The 24,311-nt window shown below is 40.8% G+C and overlaps 2 protein-coding genes across 3 annotated transcripts; one reads left to right on the top strand and one right to left on the bottom strand.

Annotated features, from left to right (window-relative positions):
• Window positions 1–6,684: 6,684 nt before the first annotated feature.
• On the top strand, window positions 6,685–8,617 carry crx (cone-rod homeobox; the record flags this gene model as incomplete). Of its 2 annotated transcripts, none has more annotated exons than XM_079248198.1 (3): window positions 6,685–6,781; window positions 7,672–7,847; window positions 7,979–8,617. In XM_079248198.1, 3 exons carry the CDS (start codon window positions 6,685–6,687, stop codon window positions 8,615–8,617), a joined length of 912 nt encoding a protein of 303 aa, XP_079104324.1. The 2 variants fall into 2 exon arrangements, with proteins under 2 accessions (XP_079104324.1, XP_079104325.1); XM_079248199.1 differs by having other exon boundaries at window positions 7,696–7,847.
• A 10,428-nt stretch (window positions 8,618–19,045) lies between these two features.
• On the bottom strand, window positions 19,046–24,084 carry h3f3c (H3 histone, family 3C). Its single transcript, XM_079248016.1, has 4 exons — window positions 23,953–24,084; window positions 22,371–22,514; window positions 19,441–19,594; window positions 19,046–19,349 (listed from the first exon to the last, which is right to left on the bottom strand). The coding sequence occupies exons 2-4, from the start codon at window positions 22,496–22,498 to the stop codon at window positions 19,221–19,223; spliced, it is 411 nt and encodes a 136-aa protein (XP_079104142.1). The 5' UTR covers window positions 22,499–22,514; window positions 23,953–24,084; the 3' UTR covers window positions 19,046–19,220.
• Between the last annotated feature and the right edge of the window lie 227 nt (window positions 24,085–24,311).

The raw sequence follows: 24,311 nt of genomic DNA on the forward strand, positions 1-24,311 counted from the left end.
TCCAACATAACAAAAATGGGTTCAAGTCAAGCTAAATCTGGTCGGGTGTTGTTTGAGGGGCGTCTATGAGTGGATTGAGTCTATTTCTAAACGTGATTTAAGGAAAGCAGTGGCAGCAGAGAATCCATGAACAGAATTTAAATTCTGCCGATCACAGTAAGGCTAAAATTTCAGTTTTGTAGAAGTTTTAGCAAAGTGACTTAAATGTTATTAAATGCATTTTAAGAATGTAAAGCTAAATATTTATGTTCACAAATTTAAATATTTATCGTTAAACTTTCTTTCAAGGCTTTAAGTGTTTTTGTAACTTTTTCCTCATGTCGTTAGCTTTGCATGTCAAACAATCTTTATTTCATCTGTATTTCCTTTTCATACCTCAAATCCAGTACAGTTTAGGCAATGCAGCATTTATTTAATGCCAAGAACTGTTTATTTCACAGGAATGTTTTTAAGAAACAAACACACCTGACTCTTTGCTAAGCCCCGCCCCCCCCAGGGTTACTGTTGCTAAGCAAGCTTTCTATTCTGCCATTTTTCTCCTTGCAAAGCATTTATTAATCCACAGGAAATAATTTTACATTTCTGGAGTGATAGTTAAGAAATATCAGAGAAAAGTTAACAGAAAGGACTGCTTTGGGGAAGTTTCCCAAATGCAACAAAAAATGTTATCTCAACACTCATTGACGAACTTCAGAGAACTAATTTGGAGTTTGATACCACCAATATATTCAAAATAAGCTGAGAATTGAAGCGTTTAACTTTGTAATAAATTTGTTTCATATTAAACTACATCTTTTCATAATTTGGGAGCTGAGGGCGATATTAATTGTTGTAGTTTTTTCCAAGGTGCAGTTTAGCTGAATTCAGAGATTTGGCTGCTCAGTAGTATGTAGTTGAAATCTGATTCTCCTCATCATCATGCTTCATATATTTTGAATTGGAGCTAGATCTGGTCTGCAGTCAGACCAGCCAAGCACATCCCCTCTGTCTTTGAAGCATAGACCATAAATGAAAGATGGACAGAGCCTCTGGCAGTTAAAAGTGAAGCCTATGCAGAAGTGCATAAAACTGCAGTTCCCCCTTCATCCACTAGGGGCTGCAAAACAGAGCAAATCCCCATAGACTCCCATGTTAAAAAGACCAGCTTCACAGCAGAAATAAACATGTTTACAGCCTGGTTCAAATAATCCATTTTAGGTTTAATAGGTCAGGTTTACCTTCATGACAACTGTGGGGGGGAGTGAATTTTTTTTCTAATTTGCCCGTTTAAAAGTAATTTAATCTCGAAGTTCAACATATTTAGGGGCGTGTCTTTTTGATTGACAGGTACACAATCTCCTGCTTCAAGTGAGAACATAGAACAACCGCGGTTTTTAGCCGGTTAACAACGTGACTTAGCTTTAACCCGCTTACTTCTGTTAGCTGGTTAGCTCCTGTTATCTCCAGGTTAGCTCTCAGCTACAGGCAGCTCAGACTTCGCTCAATGTCAATCATCCACCATGACGCTCACAGCCCCCTCTCAGCTTCACCTCTTTGCCCATTTTTGTATTTTCCGGGCGAGACGACACGCATGCCCCTGCCAAGATGGTGATGGTAAGAGCCGCCCTCCAAGCTTCAATTCAGCTCTTCAGAAACGTCACGGAGGCTCCGTCTTTCTTTTTATTTACAATCTATGGTTTCAATCCGTGTTATAAGTTCTGAAAAAAAACACTTACCTCCTGGTAAAAGACATCACCTAAAGGTAGCATGTCTCTCCAAAATGCCAGTATCTACCTCTGCATCAATGTTAACTTCTATGACAGAGTTTGAGACAAAAACTAGACAAAAAAAGTCTCCTCAAGCTTCGTTTTATACCCAATGCTGACTCCTTTACCTGTAAACACTTTCAGCAGCTCTATAATGGTATTTCTAGTTTTCTGACCTTTCTACAGTGTTACAGTGTTGAATACTCATCAGATATACGAGTGGGGGCCATTCTTTTTTTATCACCTAAACGCATGTTTGAGTTTTCCAGCATTCTAAAACTCTCTAAAACCAGTTGTTTCTATGGCGATGGAAAATCTAGAAGTAGAGTTTTTTCTACTTCTAGATTTTAGTGACATCCTTTCTAGGTTGTGCACGTTCACGAGAAGGAAGCCACGCCCACCTTCACTGCTCAGTATCACTACTCCCAGCAGTTGACCAATCAGACGCAGGACAGAGGGCGGAGCTTTCTCTGTTCACTTGTTTCTGCCAGAGGCTGATCTGAGAGGATCAATACAAAATGAATGAAGGGATTTTGTGAAAAATGCTTCATTATTTCTTCCCCTTCTGGACTTGCATATTAAAATAAATTAGACTAAAATGTGCATAACAGAGACACTTTAATCTACTTGTTCGATGGCAGAATCTCCCGGAGAAGTTGAACCTTATATTGTGTTTTTTTTGTGTCCCGACTTTTAAGTATTCATTCATCAATCATTTATTTTCTCATCAGCTTGGTCCAATTAAGGGTTGCGCGGAAGCTGGAGCCTATCCCAGCAATCATTGGGTGAGATGCAGGATACACCCTAGACAGGTAACCAGTCCGTCACTGGGCCAACACAGATAGACAACCAACCAGTCAATCATTCAAACTGGGGAGAATTTAGAGTAGTGGGCGAGAACCCATGCATACACATCCATGAAAACTCCACACAAAAATCCCACCGCTCGAACCTCCCCTCAGACTCAAACCAGCAACCTTGCTGTGAAGCCACAGTGCTAACCGCTATGCTACCGTGCAGCCCTTTTGAAGTGTGCTACATCAAATTACATGTTGTTTAAATATAAACCTATTTAAAGTACTTTTGGGGGATTTTTATTTGTATTTGTCAAATTTCCATAATTTTACAGATTTAATTTTTTTGTTACATTTATGAAACTTACCAAGTTTTCAGGAAACTTAATTTGCATCTGCACACCCCTCTCTCAATCTTGTTCTTCGCTAAGAGTTATCAAAAAAGAAAACCTGTTATAATGTTAAAATACAAGTATCTAAATCTAAAGTCCTTCTTACTTTACTGTGTTCTCTAGCTTCGCTTCTGTTTCAAAGCGTGTACACAGAGTAAGCACGCATTTAGCACACCTTATTAGATTCACCAGATATATTGATACTTTTATTGATCCATAACTGGGAAATTAGAGGAATCATGGTCAACACGACGTGCTGAAGTTCAAACTGAGCATCAAAACAACAGAGAAAGTGGATTTAAGAGCCTTAACATGACATGGTTGTTGCTCTGAGTATTTCAAAAACTGCTGATCTACTGGGATTTTAACACACAACCATTGCAGGGGTTCACAGGTTTACAGTCACCAGATCTCCGTCCAGCTGAGCGGCTTTGTGATGTGGTGGAACAGGAGATTCTCATCATGGATGTGCAGTGAACAAGTTTGCAACAACTGTATGATGCAATCATGTCATTATGGAACGAAAAGGAATGTTTTAACACCTTGTTGATATGAGACAAAGAAATAAAGCCGTTCTGGAGATAAAAGATGACTCAGCTCAGTACAAGTGAGATGGATCTATAAGTGTTTACATTCTGGACACATAATTATTCCTGAAGATATTTGGTGGTTTTTAATTTTCATGATATGATAATGTTATCTGTCATTGTGATGATTGACACCGTGGGAAGGTGGAATCTTCCCATAACAGGGATCCCCAACCCTGGTCCTGGAGGACCGGTGTCCTGCAGGTTTACCAAGTGTTCCTGCTGGAACAGACCAGACTCAGACAAGCTCTGCACATGTCTGCTAGATATACATTGGTTTGAATCAGGTGTGTTGCAGCGGGGACACTTGGAAAACCTGCAGGACACCGGTCCTCCAGGACCAGGATTGGGGATCCACGCCTATAAGACAACTTCTCTGTCTTAAACCATATTTTATTTGTTGTTTTATGAAATCCTTTACTAAATAAGAAGAAATAAAGCTTTAAATTTATTTAAACCATCCTAATGTGTGAAAATAAATTAACTTATAATATTAAAGATCAGACATAATCAACCTAAGCCAGGCTGTGGATCATGTGTGTGTCTTGAACATTTGGTTCTCAGAAATTAAAGCAAACATATATATAGTATTTGTTCAGCAACTGGATGGTGGAACAATTTCATCCCAAACCAGTCAGTTAAAATGTGCTTGTGTGAGATTCTGATTCTGTTCATTCTTCATTAATGTGTAAATAATGCTGCTGGAAGTGTCAGACGGTTTGACGCAGACGTGTCTGGGATCCCGGTGGAAAGTGTTGGCGGCTGCACCTTCTTCTCTCTGCGTCTGATTCATTGACTCAACTGTCAAGCCTGCAGGTCATGCAGAGATTTATGATGACTCAGCAGATTTAAGGTGCAGCGATTCACGTTTATCACATCACTGAGTGTGAATCTCAGCAAAGATGTGACGCCTTTCGGTGGTCTCTGTGAAACGCTGTGGACACCACCACGGACCACTCTGAGTGTGTGTGTGTTCTGGGTGATGGTACGGAAGTCCGACTGGTGCGAGTCCTAACTGAGCTGGAAGGGGGCAGAGGTTAATGGTGGTGTGTGCTGAGCTGCTGGTAGCACCTGGTTTGCACAGAGGAGATTATTACAGTGTGCGTCTGTGTGTGAGTGTGTGTATGTGCGTGAGTGAAGGGTGAGTGATTGGGGCTGACAGCGGCCTCTGTATTGCTGGCTGGCCTGCAGATTTAGCCGACCTGTTTTAGACACTCTAATCTGGATTAACTGCAGCAGTGTGTCAGTGGGGACGTGGACTGGAGCCTTCCCCCACCCGCTGCCCCTTCACCTGCTTTCCTCCCCATTCCTCTCACTTCCCCTCCCCTCCCGCCCCTTCCTGCACCCGCCTCAGTCTTTATCTGCATCCTTCCACCCACCTGGCTACCTGCTCTTTTTCCACTCAGCCCATCTCCCAGTTTAGGCCTCGCACGCCCATCACAACCTGAGTTTGGTCTTTAAAAATAAAAATAAAATCATTCTGAGCATGCTGTGTGAGTCCAGCTTCAGATGGGGGGGGGGGCGGTCGAACAAGGATTAAAGCAGCTCAGTCCTCTTGCCTACTTCCCTATTTGCTGTCGCAGCTGTAAGATGGACTATTGCACTGTTGAGCTTTAAATTGCACCGCTATCATGAAAAGGACAGTTTTTATGCAACATATGTGATCTCTGGGTGGAGTGGAATAAGTGGAAAAAAATTGCATTTGGAATCATGTGTCAAAAGTCCCATCCCAGCATGACCAGGGTCTGCAGGGCCTCATGTTGCTAAATGGACAGTACAGTGGCCTAATGCTTAAAATAAAATTTAAAAAAAAAAAAAAAAAAGTCTAACCATTATAATTCTAAAATATCAAAATACTAAAAGTGAAGATAATTTAAACAAGCCTGATAACCTACACAGTGCAGGCACATTCACAGACTTCCCACCTGGCCACATACATAAACACACATATGTATGTCAGACTCACTTCTGGGAAATATTCTCTCATTCTGTGGTCCACAAAAACACAACGGGACATAATGCTTCCTTCGTCATGTGTCCAGCCTCCCATCAGGTGCAGCAGATGTCTCCTGGCTCTGACTCTTCTGCCCAGGTCTCTTCTCAAGCTTCCCCACCAACTCTTCTCTCTTCTTCTGATGTTTTCCTTCTTTCTTTCAGCGTGACCCACACACTGACAGGTCTGTTTCCCCCCCTGTTGCTACGGTCCCTCCGGCCTCATTCCTGCTTCCCTACTGAACGGATTGCTCTGTCTTTCCTCTCTTTATCTGGAGATTAGATACTTACTTTTCAGATAAAGCATATTATGATAAATCAAATGAGCTTTGTCGCTTTCGTGCATCTGGGTGTTTATGTCCCTGTGAATTTAGCACATGTGTGCAGATGTTTTGGAGATGAATATAATCTGTGCTGTGTGAAGGTGCACATGATGTGCAGCAGGCCAGGTGATCAGGATTGGAAATGACAGGTGTGTTATGGCATTTAAAGAGGGAGGTTTACAGTCTTGCAACATTATTTATTCAATTTTAAAAAAAAGAATGATTTTTTTGTCACATTACTTGCAAAGATAAATATTGTTTAAATACATTTTATTTTTGTAGGTATTTCTTATTTATTCTTATATTTAAATATATTATCCTCCAAATGAGATTTTTTTGTCCCATCAGTGGAAAAACTAAAACTTTACAAAGGAAGAGAAGAGGAAACTACACCCTGTTGCTGTGGTTTAGCTCGCGCACCCGTTGTGCGCGTGTGTGCTTCTGTGAGTGTGGGAGGGGTTTGCTGGAGTCACTTGCTCCCTCTAATTAGCAGCGTGTACCGGTAAAGAAACTCAGTGGAGTGACTTGACCAAGGCGCAAAAGAATTCGGGGGCCACTCCACCTGCGCGTAATGACTCTGGCTGCGTGAAGTCTGACTGGGAGAAGTGGTCCGGATGCTCAACGCGCGGCTCTCTGCTCTGTCTCTAAGCTGACAGCCAGTAAAAGTGCAGTTTTACACAAAAAAAACCAACTCTTTGGCGTTTCTCCTGCGAACTCCGGCGCGCCTGCTTCTGCGCGCAGCGGTTGGATCGGACGCATCGACTTGTTGCCGCCACTGAGCCACAAGGGCCCCACGACTGCTGCGTTGCGTGTCCGACCTACAAGTCAGGACTTAAAAGCCTGCCGTAAGGATGATGTCCTACATTAAGCAACCCCATTACACTATGAACGGGTTAAATTTGCCTGGCCCCGGAATGGACGTTCTTCACACAACCGTCGCTTATCCACGTAAGTATTAACTGGAAAACACATTTTTACCTTCTTTATGTTTGTTTTGGGAATATTTGTGTTGTTATATCCAATCTTCTCACGTATTTGTATCCTTTTGTTATTGTAATGGCTCATGTCGTGTCCTTTGTGATGCGTAATAACGCACAAACTGGTGCGTAAAGCTCCAGCCAAAAGAAAAATGAATCGAGAAAAAAAAAAGTCTAGAATAAATTATTTCTTCTCTTAAAGTCAGTATACTGATAATAAAGAAAGTTGAGATGATTTTAGTGACGTGGTAAATATTAATAATGCATTATTATGTTGATTTAAGAAGGAGGAGATATATTTAAGACTGATATTTGCGTTTTGGAACAATTTGATTAAAAGTAAATCTCTTTTTTTTACTCAGTTGCCGAACATAAGACGTGTTTGTGAATAAGTTATGGTTAAATAGGTTATTCAACCTTTTTAAAAGGTCACGCGCGTTGAAGTCAGCGTCAGCCACAATTTAAGTATGACGTGTTTGTTTCTTGTTTTTCTTCATTTTTCCATCAAGTTTTTCACTAAATCATTAAGTCTTACAAATATTAAAGACTTTGAAGACATTAATTTTACTAAATTAAAAACTCCTGTGAATGGTCTGTGTCAAATAGTCCCTCAATTGTGCGTTTGGTTGCAAGCACCATAGACTGACAGAACAAACAAACTAAACTCAAAATGAATGAAATGCAATTTAATTTATTATTCAATATTCTGTGCCTATGTGGCAATAAAGCATCAGGATGAACTGCTCTTTGTTATTATATGACTCCAAATCTTCTGCATCCGTCCTGTTTCTTTAGAAAAGAAAAGAAAAAGAAACTATAACTATAATTCATGTCACCTCTCTGTCGCTGCCATCCTGATAATGTCTGTGTCTCCTGGGTTGGCAGCCACTCCCCGAAAGCAGCGCAGAGAACGCACCACCTTCACCCGGACACAGCTGGACATCCTGGAAGCTCTGTTCTCCAAGACCCGCTACCCAGACATCTTCATGAGGGAAGAGGTGGCCCTCAAGATCAACTTGCCTGAGTCACGTGTGCAGGTACAGCCGGAGGAGGCCAGCATAGATGGAGGACACTCAGTCTAGTCTGTGTTGGTTGGTCGGAAGTTGATCTGAAGGAGGAAACGTTGCATCAGTTGCTTGCTAACGTCTCTTTTCTTTTGCATCTTCAGGTGTGGTTTAAAAACCGCCGTGCCAAATGCCGCCAGCAGCAGCAGCAGAGCAGCGGCCAGTCCAAGCCTCGCCCCCCCAAGAAGAAGGCCTCGCCGGTGCAAGAACCCAGCGCCCCTGATCCAGTCCCCAACCCAGCAGGCTCTTACAGCCCATCTTCAGCCCAGTCCGGCCCCAGTCTAGCTCCGAGCTCCAGCACTGGAAACACTGCTGTGTCCATCTGGAGCCCGGCCATCTCCCCCCTCCCCGACCCCCTGGCCTCCTCCTCGGCGCCCTGCATGCAGCGACCGTCACCTTACCCGATGAGCTACGGGCAGCCATCAGCCTACACCCAGGGCTACGCCAGCACCACATCCTACTTCACCGGCCTGGACTGCAGTGCCTACCTGTCCCCCATGCACTCGCAGCTGTCAGGCACCGGCGGTGCTCTTAGCCCCATCACTGTGCCCTCCATGGGGGGCTCACTGAGCCAGTCCCCAGCATCGCTGTCTTCGCAGGGCTACAGCACCGCCTCCTCCCTGGGCTTCACCTCCGTTGACTGCCTGGACTACAAGGACCAGCAGGCCTGGAAACTGGGCTTCACCACAATGGACTGCCTGGACCACAAGGACCAAAACTCCTGGAAATTCCAGGTCCTCTAGTGAGCGACAGAAATGTGTTCATGTGTGTGTCAACATGTCACATGTGTCAACCAACCCAACATGAGATAGAGTGAAGCAGTTTGCCAGAGGACCTGTTACCACTGATTCTCAGTTTCATGTTTGTAAGATGTTTGTTTGTTTGTTTGTTTGTTTGATTGAGAGTGACCTCTGTAGAAAGGTATTTATTTGGAGTGGACCAGAAGCTGTCATCTACACTGCCTGACTGCAAAACACTTGTCCTCATGCTACGTTAAGTCAGAGAACTAACGCCTTTGTGAAGTCTGTAGGGAAGAACTGTTTATGGAAAATCACTGAGCCCATCACACACACACATTTACGCGCAGACACACTTTAAAGTTCTTAATTTTGTTTTAAACTTGCATTGTCATAGAGGGGAAGGAGAGCTGCTCCGACATGAAGAAGCTTTAGGTGTTATCCTCCTTCAGGGTTACATTATTCTAAACTATTTATTATTCTTATTCTTATTATTATTATTATAAGCTACATTTAGGTTTATCATTTGATTTCATTTAGATTTTTTGAAGCATTTGTGTTATGTATTACAGTGTTTGCCTTTAGTGTTACCTCCCTGATCTGTTAGAATAAAAAAAAGATGTTCTGTTTTAGCTGTGTGACATATTAAAGTGATTTATTCTTTACATGTTTGTGGGCTGATGGTCATTGAGATGAATCATAGTTTGGATTTTCTTTTTGCTTGTTGGGGATTTGTGTGGTCCAGCACAAGGAGGTCAGTGCCCCAATGAAGTGCGGATGTAAAGTGACGCTGCTTGCAGTCCGGTCTGGACCTGTCATGTCTGTTATATGGCCTGCATGGCTCTCTTTGGTCCATCTTGGGTATTTTAGCTGATCTGATTCTGGGAGTGTCCCAATCCTCTTAGCCTCCCTTCAGCAATGCCCTAAGTGAATTAGTTCGGATTATTGCCCTGTCCCCCTCTGTGTCTCACCCACCTCAGCCTCTTCTACCTCTTCCATCCCTGGTTCTCTCCTTGTTTTCCTTCCTATCTTTGTCTCCATCCTCATTCTGCCTTTTCATCTCCGCATCTTTCCCTGATTTCCTCTCTTTCTTTTTTCCTGTTTTTTTGGCTCCTTGTGAGACGCATCCGTCTTCTTCTGTCCTAAAAACATAAGAATCACTGAGTAAAGTATTTACATTAAGTATTTTTACTGCATTTGTTTTAAATAATAAATTGTGTTTCCAGTGTTCAGATGTGTATCTGCTCTGCTTCTTCCCCCCCGCCCCCCTCCGCCATTCTCCACAGCTCTTCTGACTACTTGGTAATCCCTACATGACCTGATTACTTTGCCACGTAAACTTAGCTATGACATCAAACGTGTGCAAAGAGTTTACACAAAAGCCTGCAATGTGTTTGCAGCGAGTTTTGGTTTATGGTAGAGAAATGGACAATATGGATTCATTTTCATAAACTTAAAACATTAAGCTCATCCAGAACAAGTGTTTTTTTTTTCAGTCCATATACTTTGCTTTTTATTTAACAATTAATAAACTTCATTTAAGGCTTTTACATGTTTAAGAATCATTTAAATTTGCAATTCTTCTTCTCAACTAAATTAATATTAAATGCTGGAAAAGGCTGCATTGCTGGTACATTTCTGATTAAAAAAAAAAAAAAAGGTAAAAACAAATTTTTTGTTGTGTAAATTAAATCAGACGGCTGTCCTAAACCATTAAAAACATCCACTGCAATGAGAGAAGTAAACGTTTAGTGACGGACATTTTGAAGCACTTTTCTGCCTTCAACGCTAACCTAATCCCACTCTGTGCTATGTTTAATCCCTCTGCCCTCCCTCTCTGTGGAGCGATTGGTTAATCCCTGCTTCTGCGTGTCCTGATTGGTTAACCTCTCTCGGAGGGTGCAGTGCACTTGTAATCTCCCCCCCTCAGCACTGTGTGTTACAAACATTTGCACTGTAATCCCAGGGAGGAGCAGATGTGATGGGGGATGGAGAGACACTGAGCAGACCTTGAGGAAGGTGAATGCTGAGGGAGGGGGGGGGGGGGGGGGGGGGGGGGGGTGCAGTGTGAAAAGGAAAGCTTCAGCCAACAAAATGAAAGATGCTTTTACAGCTAAAACAAACATGGCAATGACCTGTTTTTCTGTATGTTTGGATGTGTTTGTGTGTGTTAGGTTTGCTTTTAAAATGCATGTAAATGGAAAATTCATTGAATTAAATTAGTGACTTAAAAATCACCTGGGATACTTGGAGACATGGAGTTCAGAGGAGTTGGCAAAAGTCTGGACTGGATTAGCAGTTCAGTGGCCTCCAAAACCACAACAACCTGAAAAGATAAAAGTAATGGACAAAAGTTCAAATGCTAAAAATAAAAAGCTACAAATAACTTCAGGTGGGGAGGAGGGTAAGATAAGCCATTTTCCAACTTATGTGCTCCTTTTTCCTTTGACTCATGTGTCTATTTTTTATAGGTCTTTACTGAAAAATAGCACAGCCAGTTAATTTAGTTTATCTCCACAACTACAAGGTATTTATGAATACTTCTGGAATCATGTAATCAAGTGATTTTTCTTTTTTATGATGTGAAATTAACAGTATATGTCTTACTGGTTGCCCTCCCTGAGCCGGGTTCTGCCGGAGGTTTTCTTCCTGTTAAAGGGGAGTTTTTTCCTTCCCACTGTCGCCGCGGGCAACTCAGGATGGGGGATTGGATCGAAGTCATGACTCGATGCAATCAGTTGGTTTCCATTATAGGCTTTGTATGAATTGGCTCGACATGATGTGTATGTTGATTCGTGTATGTAAAGTGCCCTGTGACAACATTATTGTGAAGTGGAGCTATACAAATAAAGTTGAATTGAATTAGTGCAGAATAAATGAAAGCGGCACATAGCAGAAATGAAAATAGTTTCAGGCTTGCCGGAAAAAAACAAAACATTTTGGATGAATGTGAGGATCTGTTTGGAAAAATGAAGCTGTAGCTCCAAACCTAAATCCTAATCCATAATATGAACATTATCTCTGCAAAGCCAACTCTGATAAAAGTGAAGCAGAACTAATTAAACAGATTTTACAGACAGTTTAGATGACGTCTCAAAAATTGACATGTCACACCATCTGCTCTCAAAGTCCCCCTTTCGGTGACTTCACGTCTTAAAGATTTAAGTAAAAGGAGAGAGAGATGGAGGTACTATGAAAGAATCTAACTAAATGGAGTTACGTTTCCTATTAAGTTAATTGATAAGAATACATCTATAGCCTGCTCTCCCCGGCCCTATTTGTGTTGTTTATAGAGTCTATTGCAGCTTCCAAACCACCTTTGCCGCTGAGAGTTTGGGTCGGGTTCTCTGGTTCGCTTATTTGTGATGCGTGAGGAAGTTCTCTTGACAGATACGCTGAGATCCAGGGATGCGTTTAATACCTTTATTGTGTTTCCTAGCTATAACAGCGCAACCAAGATTGCTGAATGGATTGTTTTAACCAGGGAGATAAACAGACTGATATGATGTATGAATGTGTGGATAGCGGTAAACAAAATTATGGCGACTGCCCCACCCTTGCTCTCTCATCTGTTTCCCAGGTAAGTATGCGCCTTTATACACCTCTGTGCATGCACACGCCCAATCACACACAAACCACCACCTCTGCCACACACACACTATATTGCACCATGAACCTCCTCCTCATCTATGTCTCCTACAGAGTCTATTGCACAATCCATTAGACAACACAACCATACCAGAGGGAAACACATGTTAGGAGATGACCAAAAATATCTCTTTTTGCAGATGATATTTTAATTTATTTAGGTCAATCTGAAGAATCTTTACCTCAGCTAATGTCTACACTAAATTTCAGACCATTGTCGGGTTATAAGTTGAACATACAAAAACCCAAGTGATGACCTTTAACTTTGAACCGTTGCAAAACAAATAACTTTAAAGTACCTTTAAAGTATTTCTTTAAAGTATCTTGGAGGGATTTTCTGTAGAGATACCGATAAGTTATTTGAAAGGAATTATGGCCCGATAAATATAGAAATTAAATCTGATCTTTCAAGATGGGGTCTTATAACATCTCTGGGACTAATTAACAGAATTGAATCAGTCAAAATAAGTATTTTACCACGCTTGCTTTGTCTTTTTCAAACACTCCCCATTAAAATCACAAAACAACAATTTCTGGAATGGGACAAAATGATCTCCCGCCTTACATGGCAAGGAACAACACCAAGAATAAAATAGAATACATTACAGCTTTTAAATGATAACGGTGGCTTGTCCTTACCTTGTTTATGAGACTATTTCGCTGCTCAGTTAAGGCCCTTGATATGTCTGTGTGATGCGACTTTTGCAGCTAGGTGGAAGGACACAGAGGAGCACACCACTAAAGATCTTCCAATGCAGACAACAATAGCAGATAAAAATCTACAAGCTCATTTAATAATAATAATCCCTGTAAAAACTTAACTTTTAAAATCTGGAGTAAAGTTTGTACACATAACAATTTGACAATTTGATGGTGTGCCTATGATAGTGAATTTTTACCTAATTGCCATGATAAGAGATTTAAAGAATTGGTAGAAAAGGGCCTCACTTCTTATTACACATTTGAACATAAAGGACAGCTGGCAGATTTTCAAACTCTTAAAGAGGAGTACGGTCTGAATAACCATGATTTCTACAGGTAACTGCAAATGAGAAATAGATACAATAAAATCCAGAAAGTAAGTATATGAAATAAGGACAGTAAAGATTTAAATATATTTCAAATGGCCTATAAAACTTATTCAACCCAAAAGGTTATAACAAGGATATACCAAGGACTTGAGGAAAGTAAATCTACTGACACCTTTTACATTAAAAAGAGATGGGACAAAGAAATAGGCACTGAAATAGAAGAAACATTGTATTCTACACAACAATTCCCAAAGGAAAACAACTTATTCAACCAATTGGAGAGAATTTGGATGGAAAAACAAGATTTTTTATTACTCCGGCACAGAAAGTTCCCCAAAATACAGGATCCAGTTGTTGGAGACTTTGTGGTAATACAGAGGTTAATCACTATCATATTTTGGACTTGTTCCAAGATCATACCTTTTTGGCAAGAGATTGGTAGATGCTTGCAAAATATTTTTCAAACCAATGTTCCCTTTGATTTCTCACATGTATACTTGGGTCTGGATTTTCCACGTTTTGCTACAGCTGCTGACAGACATCTGTTTAGAATCTCTTATTGTCAGCTAGGAAAAGCTATCAGCACACTGATACACCAAAGACTGATGACTGGTACGATACTACCTATCAAGTATATGTGATGGATAGACTTATGTCTTTAAGACTTCAGGAAGACAAATTTGTCGATTTCTGGTGTAAGTGGACCCAGTATATTAAAACAATGATATCTGATTCAGTTTGAGCGAATAGATATTTGCATTAGGAATTAAGTGTTTACATGGTCATTTTTCATCACTTTAAAGCAGAGTTGACTTTTATTCGGGATTAAACCTAAACGTAGCAAGTCTGGTTGAACTCTTCATAGACTAGGACACATTAAACCACAGGATCTTGTCCTCAGATCTGAACTGGGATACTGCAGGGCTCAGTTCTGGGACTTGTTTCTTGCTTTTCAAACCGTACATTATTTCCTTGGATATGACTGTCTACTCATAAGGCATCTTGTATCACCGCTATGCAGATGACACCCAACTGTACCCATCATTCTCACCATATTGTCTATCTTATCAGACAGGCTTGAGTTGGTTTGGTCTATAAAATGCACTGAGACGACCGTTATGACTTGGTACTCTACAAATAGCCCTGCGATGGACTGGCGAGCTGTCCAGGGTGTACCCTGCCTGTCGCCCAAAGCCGGCTGGGATAGGCTCCAGCTTCCCTGCGACCCTGAATTGGAATAAGCGGTTCGGAAAATGAATGAATGAATGACTCTACAAATAAAACTGAAACTTATCACATGTTAACATCATGGAATGACAATTTCAAGAAGTCAACAGTTTTCAGCAAAGGAAAGTTGTTAACCTCATGAAACAGTCATCCTGCCCCACAATCATTTCCCTTGATGTTAATGTTTTAGTAGGTTTTTATTATAATTATTAATACAATAGCAGCTCAGCACTAAACACATATATAAACACATACCTACATGGTTTATCCTCTTTTAACCATATGTACCTTCTAGACCACGAAGTTTTCACACACACACACACACACACACACACACACACACTTACTGTTTGTTGTTCCAGAACTGATGGAGACCATGGTACTGGTATTGTTGTCCCCATGATGGAACCAGCTGCCCCTGGTTGTTCAGCAGGACTTACCACTCTGTTTTAAAGTCTCATCTTAAAACACTTTTTTTGGGATTTTAAATCTTTAAGAGGGTCACAGGTGTAGTTTTGTTTTTCCGTTTTCATTTGTTATATTGCTTTCATTGAGACATTTCTCTTTAAGGTTTTATTTATTTAAGTGTTTGTTTTTTATTTAATTTTTTTTTTTTAATGTACACTCTGGTCATGACGCTGTTTTTTTAAATGCACTCTATTGATAAAAAATTATTGATTTGAGGATGTTAAGAGATAATCATCAATTATCTCAGAGAATAAACTGTTACTGCCCTCCAATCTAAAGGGTTATGAAGTCATTTCCATACTATGGATCATCAGTGTTGATGTTATCATGACCAAAATGTTCACTTTAATTTTACACATTTTTTGTGTCCACTCAGTACCATGTAAAGAAATCAACTTTTTTTTTCATCCTTTTTGATTCTTCACACTTTCTCTAAGGGTCTTGTACCTGTTAACACTTCTGTCTTTCCCAAAACGTTCCTCCGTCCTTCATCCAGACTACGTGGAGTTCATCATTCTACAGTGAAAAATATTATTCACAAACAGAAAACATTAGAACATTTAGTCTAAAAAGAACATGCAAACAAAGCTTAAGGTTACAAAGTTGCGTTTGAACAAATCACAATATTATTTTGAGATTTTAAACCAAACTGAGGTCATTATGACTCTGGTCATGATGAAAATCACTGTACAGGATGCAATAAAATGCAGGCAAAACAAATTTAATATAACAAAACCATTGTTTCAGAATGTTATATAACTAAATATAAAATGATGTACCAGGAGTGCCAAGGTCCGGTCCTTAAGATCTACCATCCTGCAACTTTTAGATCTTCTCCATCATGTCTGAACCAAAAGGCTGAATTCCTTGGTCAGCATGTCATCCAGCTCTGCAGAGGCCTGGTAACGAGCCTTTCATTTGATTCAGGTGTGTTGGAGAAGGGTTGCATCTAAAAGCTGCAGAATAGTGGCTTTCAAGGGCTGGACTGGACTACAGCACAGCTGATGATGTGCATTGCACGCTTACCAGCCACTGCTATAAACTAGCAGGTTGAGAGGTTCACCTGCTAGCAGTGGTAGTGGTCCCTCAAGAAGTGGGTATACTCTAAATATTTTGCCCTTTATTAAAAAAAAAAAACAAAAAAAAAACAAAAACAGAATAAAAGTAACCCAGAAAACATAGTTTCAGAAACGGTGACATGTAGGACATAAATCCATCAGCATATCTGCTCATCATTACATCATTTCTGCTCTTTGGTTTCAGGGAGGAAGAGTTATGGAATAACTAAACCAGTACTCTCACACAGACTGGAGAGAGACAGGCTCATAGACATATATATCTGTATTATGTCTATGTTCAGGCTGAATTTAACACAACTGATGGCTAACTGCACCAGTGTAGCATACTGGTAACCTTGTCTGAGCTGCCGGGCGACATAGGTACATGTGTAGGGATGTTTGTAACTGTAAAAGCAGCATCACAGGGTTTAGAAGTGGACATACTCCATTCTGACTGAGTGGATATACTCCGTATACCCGCGTATACCCTGGACTACACCACTGCCTACTAGTAGGCCCCATTTTTCCTTCGGACCAGCTTACATTCTTGGCGTCACAGATTCAACAAGGTGTTGGAAATATTCCTCAGAGGGTTTGCTCCACATTGACCTGATGAACCATTCATATGTCTGCTGCACATCCATGTACAGAATCTCCTGTTCCACCACTTTCCATAGCTGCTCTGCTGTGAACTTATTGTCATGTTTAACAAACTAGTTGGGAGATGATTTGAACTGAAATACATCTGATTTAAATGAAAGAAATGGTTCATTGTCCAGAACTTGACAAGCTGTTGATCCTCAGTGGATTTGATTTGAAGCTGGTGTGTTGGTGCAGGGAACCAAAACAGTGACAATAAACAAACATTTATGTTCAAACACGTCTCATGTTTGCACGTGATAGAACAAAACATTTACCCAGGACCTGGAGGAATAAAAGCAAGCAATAAAAGATAAAGAGTTTAGATCAGTGTAGGTGAACTGTTAAGACGGCAAGAGTGCAGCAGAACTTACTATTCAAGTCATCTTTTTATTCCAATATCATACAGCTAAAGTCCATGTTTTCATGTTGTTTCCATTTAATTCTGATCCTTTCACCTGAACTTTTCAGATGAAATGGAGACTCATCAGACCAGCAACGTTTCTCCATCTTCTATTGTCCAGTTCTGGTGAGTCTGTGTGAATTGTAGCCTCAGTTTCCTGTTCTTACTGGCAGGAGATGCACCTGGTGTGGTCTTCTGCGGCTGGAGTCCATCTGTTTCCAGGCTGGACGTGTTGTGTGTTCAGAGATGATGTTCTGCAAACCTCCATTGGTACCAGTGCTGATTAGAGTTTGTGTTGTCTTTTCATCATCTCAAACCAGTCTACCCACTCTCCACCTGACCTCAAAAAGACACTACTGGTCCAGACAGCTGGTGCTCACTGGATATTTTCTCTTTTTCCACTGGAAACCATACAGATGTTTTAGTATGAAAACCCAGCCAAAACCAACAACCAGAGTTCTTCTTCATCCTGATGCTGACACCTCTTCAGCAAGACGTCGTCATCATGTCTACACTTGCTGCCATGTGATTGGTGGATTAGATGTATTGAACAAATTATCAGGTGTACCCAACAAAATAAGTGTGTATGTGTACATGTATATATCTAATATATATATATATATATATATATATATGTATATATATATATATATATATATATGTATATATATGAAAAGCTCTTTATAAATTCTGATAGAATTTGACCTATCGGATCTGTAATGACCTCTGTGTGTAAAACTGAATACACTTTTTCTCAGTGTCTGTAATTATTTTAGAGAATTTATGTCAAAGTTTTGGTGAAAACGGGAGGATTTCAGTAGAAATCCTGCTTCTTCCTTGGTTATCATCTCCCTCAAGTGGCTGGTGGGCTTCACTGTCTTGTCGAACCACACAGATACTCATATCCAGCTTTACCTTTGGAAAGCAAACACCTTAATTTAAGGCAAAAACCAGTCAAACCAGACTCAGTTTCTTTTAACACCTATTTATTACCACCATAATATGAGAAATTTGGAAAATACAAAGATCAGCTTATTTATACGTCTGAAAATCTCAAGGAATAAGAAAAATATAAAAGAAAACAAATATGACATTATATTCTGTATCACAAATTTTGAGAAAGGGACAGTTTATATGACTTATCATGCAGAGGTCAACTTCCATCGTGTCAATTTATACCGTTGTGATAAATCTCATGTTTATCGGTGGTGACAGAGAGCAAACGAAGCATGATGAACTGAACTGAGCCGAAGAGATAGCGCCCCCGTGTGGCCGTCATTGGAAAACACATGAGCCCTTCCCGAGTTTCTGTTGCAAACCAGATCGCTGTAGAAGAAACGCCTGATAACCGTGCAGAAAACTTCTTTTATCTTAATCATTTGGGAAGTGGTAAAGGTATAGAAGCTCCTCCACAAACCATATGTGTAAAAAAAAAAAATAGACACCATATCCACAACATGAATCAATATTTTTAAGCAACCGAGAGATTGTTGAGAACAACTGGTTTTAGAAGATCATGTCCACATGTCCACACCAACAGAGCAGCGGTCCATCCCCTCCCAAAGCAGATTACAGGTGGAGAAACTGGGGTGCAAGGGGACGGACTGGGTGGGAGGGGAGGAGGGTGTTCAGAGGGGACCACAGGCCTAAGGACTAGTTTCAATAGCACCCTGCTGTGGAAGTTGCAGCTCCCCTTAAGCAGACTAGCCCCTCGGTCATGTCCATCTGGCTTCGGCTCTGTTTACCCTACAAACTGCATCGGCTGACACTAAATACGCACAGATGAGCTCTTTGGAGGGCTTCGCGTTCTGAAACAGCACTCAAACCCAGCGACACACGTTCGGGTATGTGTGCACATGTGCATCTGATCTGCAAAACCTTTACATGCACGAAAAAGGTACCCTAAAAACATCTGATGAAGACAAAAAAAAAAAAAAACTATGAGAGACCAAACTTGAAACATATTTCTATCTGTTTATAATCAGGATTACACTGATGTCTACTGAGAAGAAGCTGGGCAGGCTGGGGAGGGAGGGTGAAGGGGCAGGTGGAGGTGAGAGGGAGGGGGAAGATGAGGCAGGGAGGGGGAGGGAGGGACGGGTGAAGAAAAAGTGAGACACCAGGAGGGCGTGCATCTAAGCGCGCTCTCCACGGATGCGGCGTGCCAGCTGGATGTCTTTGGGCATGATGGTGACACGCTTGGCATGGATGGCACACAGGTTGGTGTCCTCGAACAGACCCACCAGATAGGCCTCGCTGGCCTCCTGTATGGACAAACAGGACACATGTGTCAGAAGAACCGTGCTGATAAAAGCAACACGGACGCTGCTTCGTTAAGGTCGAGTGCAAACACACCTGCAGAGCTCCGATGGCAGCACTCTGGAAACGCAGGTCGGTCTTGAAGTCCTGAGCAATCTCTCTCACGAGACGCTGGAAGGGCAGCTTACGGATCAGCAACTCGGTGGACTTCTGATACCGACGGATCTCTCTCAGGGCCACGGTACCGGGCCTGAAACAGACAACCAAGTCCCGGTTCGGTATGGCGTTTCATTGTGATGGAGCTGCTAGAACTAACACAGAATCCATTTTCTTATAGATATGAAAATCTCATCGTTGGCGAGGGTAAGGGAGAACTTGGCGCAGCTTAATGAGCCGTCACATCTGGCCAATTTGTCCCAGCAGAAGAGCCGTTACTGGAAACAGTGGAAAGGGTTAGAAAACTACTTAAAGAAAGTGAATTAGTGTGACAACAGTACTGTTTTTCCCCAGTCAGTGGGTTCTGAAATATGGTGAAAACAAAATGGGAAGTTTTATAGATTCATTGATCATGATAATAGAGTTTAATAATAGTTTATTCCAGAGTATTAAACGATGATTATAATGACCAGAACGACAAATTACTGCCAGGAGTAGCAGTTCCTGTTGTCTGTTGTCTTTCTGTCCTCTTCCCCCCACACAGCAGAGGCAGATGGCTGCCTGTCCTGAGCCGGGTTCTGCCGGAGGTTTCCTTCCTGTTAAAACTGAGTTTTTTCCTTCTCACTGTCACCAGTGTGCTTGCTCAGAACGGGGGATTGAGTTGGAGCCTCCAACTCAATCTGTTGGTTTCCTTATACAGGCGATTACGAACTGGCTTTCATTATGTTATTTTTCCTTTCTGTAAAGCGTCTTGAGATGACATTGCTGTGATTTGATGCTATATAAATAAAGTTGAATTGAATCGAACTAATATATTCGTTTTCTATTCTAATTCAGGGTTTCCGGGGAGCTGAAGCCCATCTCGGGTATGAACAGGTGAGAGGCAGAGTAAACCCTGGACAGGTCACCAGTCCACAGCAGGGTCAACGTAGAAACAACGGGTGCATTCACATCAGGATAGTCCGCTAGACTTGGTCCAATTAGGGACCCGGCTCAGTTTTAGGGGGGTGTATCCATTCAGACCCAGGTCGTGTTCACGCTGCACTTTGGTCAAATGCGCCAAACCTTTACAATAATATATCCCCATTCCCACCAAAAGTGGCGCTGCACTGGTATTTAGCAAAAGAGAAGACAAGACCCGCGTGAAGAAGAAAACAATGTCGCGAGTTAAACATGGAGACGAAACTATCGCTGTTTTGAGTTTTTTGTTGTGTCTTATGCAAGTATACTGCAGAAATACACTGCAACAACGGACACAGTATGAACAACAGACGAGGCAGAGGACTCTTTACGCCATCGCTATGTATTTACCCAAAATGCAATGCTATGCCAAATGCAGGAAGTGACTTCTTTTTTCATAGTCTGCTGCCTGTATTTTGTCCGCTTGAAACGAGCCGAGACCTGCGTTTGTAGGCGGACCGAGTCTGCTTCTTTGATCAGAGTCAGAATTTGTTTGGAGCATTTACATCTCCGCAAATGGACTCGGATTCAATCAGAAAGGCTGATGAGAATGTGCCCAACCACTCACGCACACTCCTACGGAGATTTTACGGATACAAATGAACCTAACATGCAAGTCTTTGAATGGTGGGAGGAACCCTGTGTATCCATACAGATACATACATACAGATCCAAACAGAACATGCAAAATGCCCCTGATTACTTTCTGCTTTGTTGCAGGGGATAAAATCTTTTCAGGTGATTAAACTAATTTCCTGTTTTATCAATGTGTTTTTCATCATTTCTTGTGGTCTTTCTTTTTGTTCACTACATGAAGATTTAGGTAAAACTAATGTAAGTTTAGTTTCAGTCTGACCCAAACTGTTGTTGCTCTCTTTAGCAACATTTGCTTCTACATTTCTGGTACATTTTATCTCACTCTGAGAGCAGCTCGTTGTTTGTTTCTGATACGTTGAGGTTTGCTTAACAAAAGCTTTTTATGTCTAACTACATCTACTGGTTAAAGGAACTGTTTGAGCCACAAACGCACAAAGAAAACTGATGTGTCAGGGTCCCAGAAAGGAGGTCGATAAGTAAACGGTGTAAACCAGCATCGGCCTGAAGTTCTTACAAATGGCAGCGGAGCAGGTCGGCCTTCTGGCTGAATGAACAGCTATGTGAGGGTGCGTTACATTCATGTGTTTTCAGTCAGTCCCAGCTGTTTGCTTTTACAAACATAAACATGGAAATGGATCAAATGTTGAACTAAATGCTCCCTCACTTATCTTACATGAGTAACTTAATCTCTACATTGTTGTTTTTGGATTTTTTTTTATGGTGCAACAGGGTGAGTTTTTTCCGGGGAGTTATAGATTAAAAAAGATGACTGGATTGTATTTTCAATATTATGTCTAACTAATTTTTCAATAAAAAAAGTTTGAACAAAAAAAAAATGTTGAACTAAACGCTTCAAACAGCAGCCTAATAACCACTGGTTGAATACATACTGCTCTAATCTTTATTTTCCTGTATGTATATCTATGGCTTTCATTTGGATATTAAAAAGCAAACATGCATCATAGATTAAGTCATTTTGCAAATGTGAACATCAGCTGGTGACATAAAATATTCAAGATATTGTTCATGCAGGAGTGTTAGAAACCTCATCTCATTTGAGTGCAGAGCTGATAACATTGTGGCTAATCTATCTTTTACAATCATTCTTAAGCCCAACTTTAACTCACCTCGAAGGAGAATTAATCATGTTGTCTGTGACGTTTGTCACAAGTACTTTCTTGTTGATTTATAGACATTGAAACTTTTCACTTTATCCCAGACTCCCTCTTTATTGCAGACTTTTCCACCTTCATTTCAAGGAACTCAAAATTTTGTCTCACATGTTTAGGTAAGAGAACCCAAAAGAGCTGTACCTGTAACGATGGGGCTTCTTGACGCCACCGGTGGAAGGGGCGCTCTTGCGGGCAGCCTTGGTAGCCAGCTGCTTACGAGGAGCCTTTCCTCCAGTGGACTTACGAGCTGTCTGCTTGGTACGAGCCATTACGACAAAGTATCACCTGAGGGGAGCATTTAATCAAACCAATGTTCATACCGTTCATGAGATGTAATAGAATATTATTACATCCCCAAAGTGGAAAACGTGGAGATTAATCTCATAATAAAAATCATCACACACATTCACTGCTTTAATTTTTACTTAACTTATAAGCAATAAAACATAATAAATGACAGAAAAAGGGGTGGACAAAAGTATTATAATGTTTTAAAACTTTCACTGGGTCATTTAATCTGTTGACTAATTAAGTTTCCTGTTTTGTTAGACTTGACAGTTTTTCTTAAAAGAAAGAAAAGAAAATTTATCGTGTAAAAAATGCACGAGTGGGTCCAGAACTTAACATTTATGTGGCAGTGTGGGATCTTCAGGACAAAGAGCAGAGCTAAAGGCAGCTGACATCCTAAGAAAAGCTTTGAAATGTCTTTCAAAAAGTCTTAAGAACTTTTCCTGAAGACTATTTTAAGAAATGTCAAGAAAGCTTGTCTAAGTAGGTTCAGACTGTGGGAAGAATAAAGTTGCTCATAGCAGATACTGACTTTAAAACTAGTTAAAATAAAACAAACTTTTTGTTTCCTCTATATATCGTATGTTTACATATACTTCAGCTCATTGCTGGACATATTTTATTTTATTTTGTTGGTATATATATAAATTAAAGGTAGCTCCAGGCTTGTTTAGTCTACCACAAGTTCATTTGTGCTTAAAGCAGGATTTACTAAGACAAGATATAGACAGCTATAACTATCTGTAATATCTGTTTTATTTTAATGGTTTTCATTATTTTTATTAAGTTTTTTCTTTCCTAGGTGTCGTGGGAAAACTTTCCCTCCGGAATTGGCAGCTGCACAAACACAATAAGCCAAGCCAATTACGACACGGGAGCTGCCCAGTCCACCAATCACAGCGCTAAACTTACTGGCGCTCTGACGTAACCCAATCAGCTACAGCCTTCACAAATTTTTTTACCCAATCAGGTTTACCGCTAGAGGGTTTTAGGGCGGGACCAGCTGTCCTAACCCCGCCTTATACCGCAAGATTATGGCCGCTGACTGAAATGAACCTACCTAACAATGTAGAGACAAACGGAGCAGCACGTAAAGTTTGACATTTTACTTTAAAACCTCAAAACATACACACACCAAATTATTTATAAATTATAGTTGATAAACATAGCTATCAAACTACGGGCGTATGTGTGTGAAGCGAAGCCGTTTTAAAGCAGAAAAGCGGGGTTGAAATCACTGAAAGTGGAGCAGATATCTCTGCAGAGGAAGAACTGAGCTGCTGTTTCTTTCAGCCGGAGCGTCGAGGCTTTTTCTTCTCACCACAACGTCTAAAACACGCTATTTCAGCTCTAAAACAACTTAATCTGACCCATTTTTATCTCTAAACGGTAAACAACACTCTGAGATGTAAAAAGTGTGGATTTGTTCACTTACAGAAGGTGATATTCAGGGTTTTTTCCGCAGCGTGAGGTTGTTGTGGTTGTCTGGGAGAGTCGGATATTTACTATCTTCACACAATGGAAGCGGAGAGCAGCGCCAAAATGGAGGCGGTGTCACTCATCTTCCTCCCACAATGCAATGCCAATATTTGTAAACATTACAACTTTTCCTGCTCAACTCTTTTCAAACTGAGCTTTTTCTTGTGTATTTTCTTTTTTTTAACTTTTATTTTAGATTTTTGTTTTTTGTCCAGATTTGATTTAGTTTTTTAATGTTCAGTGTTTAATTTGAAATTGTGGAGTGTTTGTTTTATTGTTCAGCACTTTGGGCAGCTGGTGCTGAAGAAATGTGGT

The sequence above is a fragment of the Telmatherina bonti genome (genome assembly GCF_933228915.1).
Source record: "Telmatherina bonti genome assembly, chromosome: 10".
Lineage (NCBI taxonomy): Eukaryota > Metazoa > Chordata > Actinopteri > Atheriniformes > Telmatherinidae > Telmatherina > Telmatherina bonti.

Excerpts from the sequence above, each read along its gene's own strand:
- h3f3c (XM_079248016.1), bottom strand. The coding sequence starts at position 22,498 with ATGGCTCGTACCAAGCAGACAGCTCGTAAGTCCACTGGAGGAAAGGCT. Across the intron at positions 19,595-22,370 it reads AAGAAGCCCCATCGTTACAG|GCCCGGTACCGTGGCCCTGA; the intron begins GTACAGCTCTTT and ends TGTCTGTTTCAG. Across the intron at positions 19,350-19,440 it reads CTGCCATCGGAGCTCTGCAG|GAGGCCAGCGAGGCCTATCT; the intron begins GTGTGTTTGCAC and ends TTGTCCATACAG.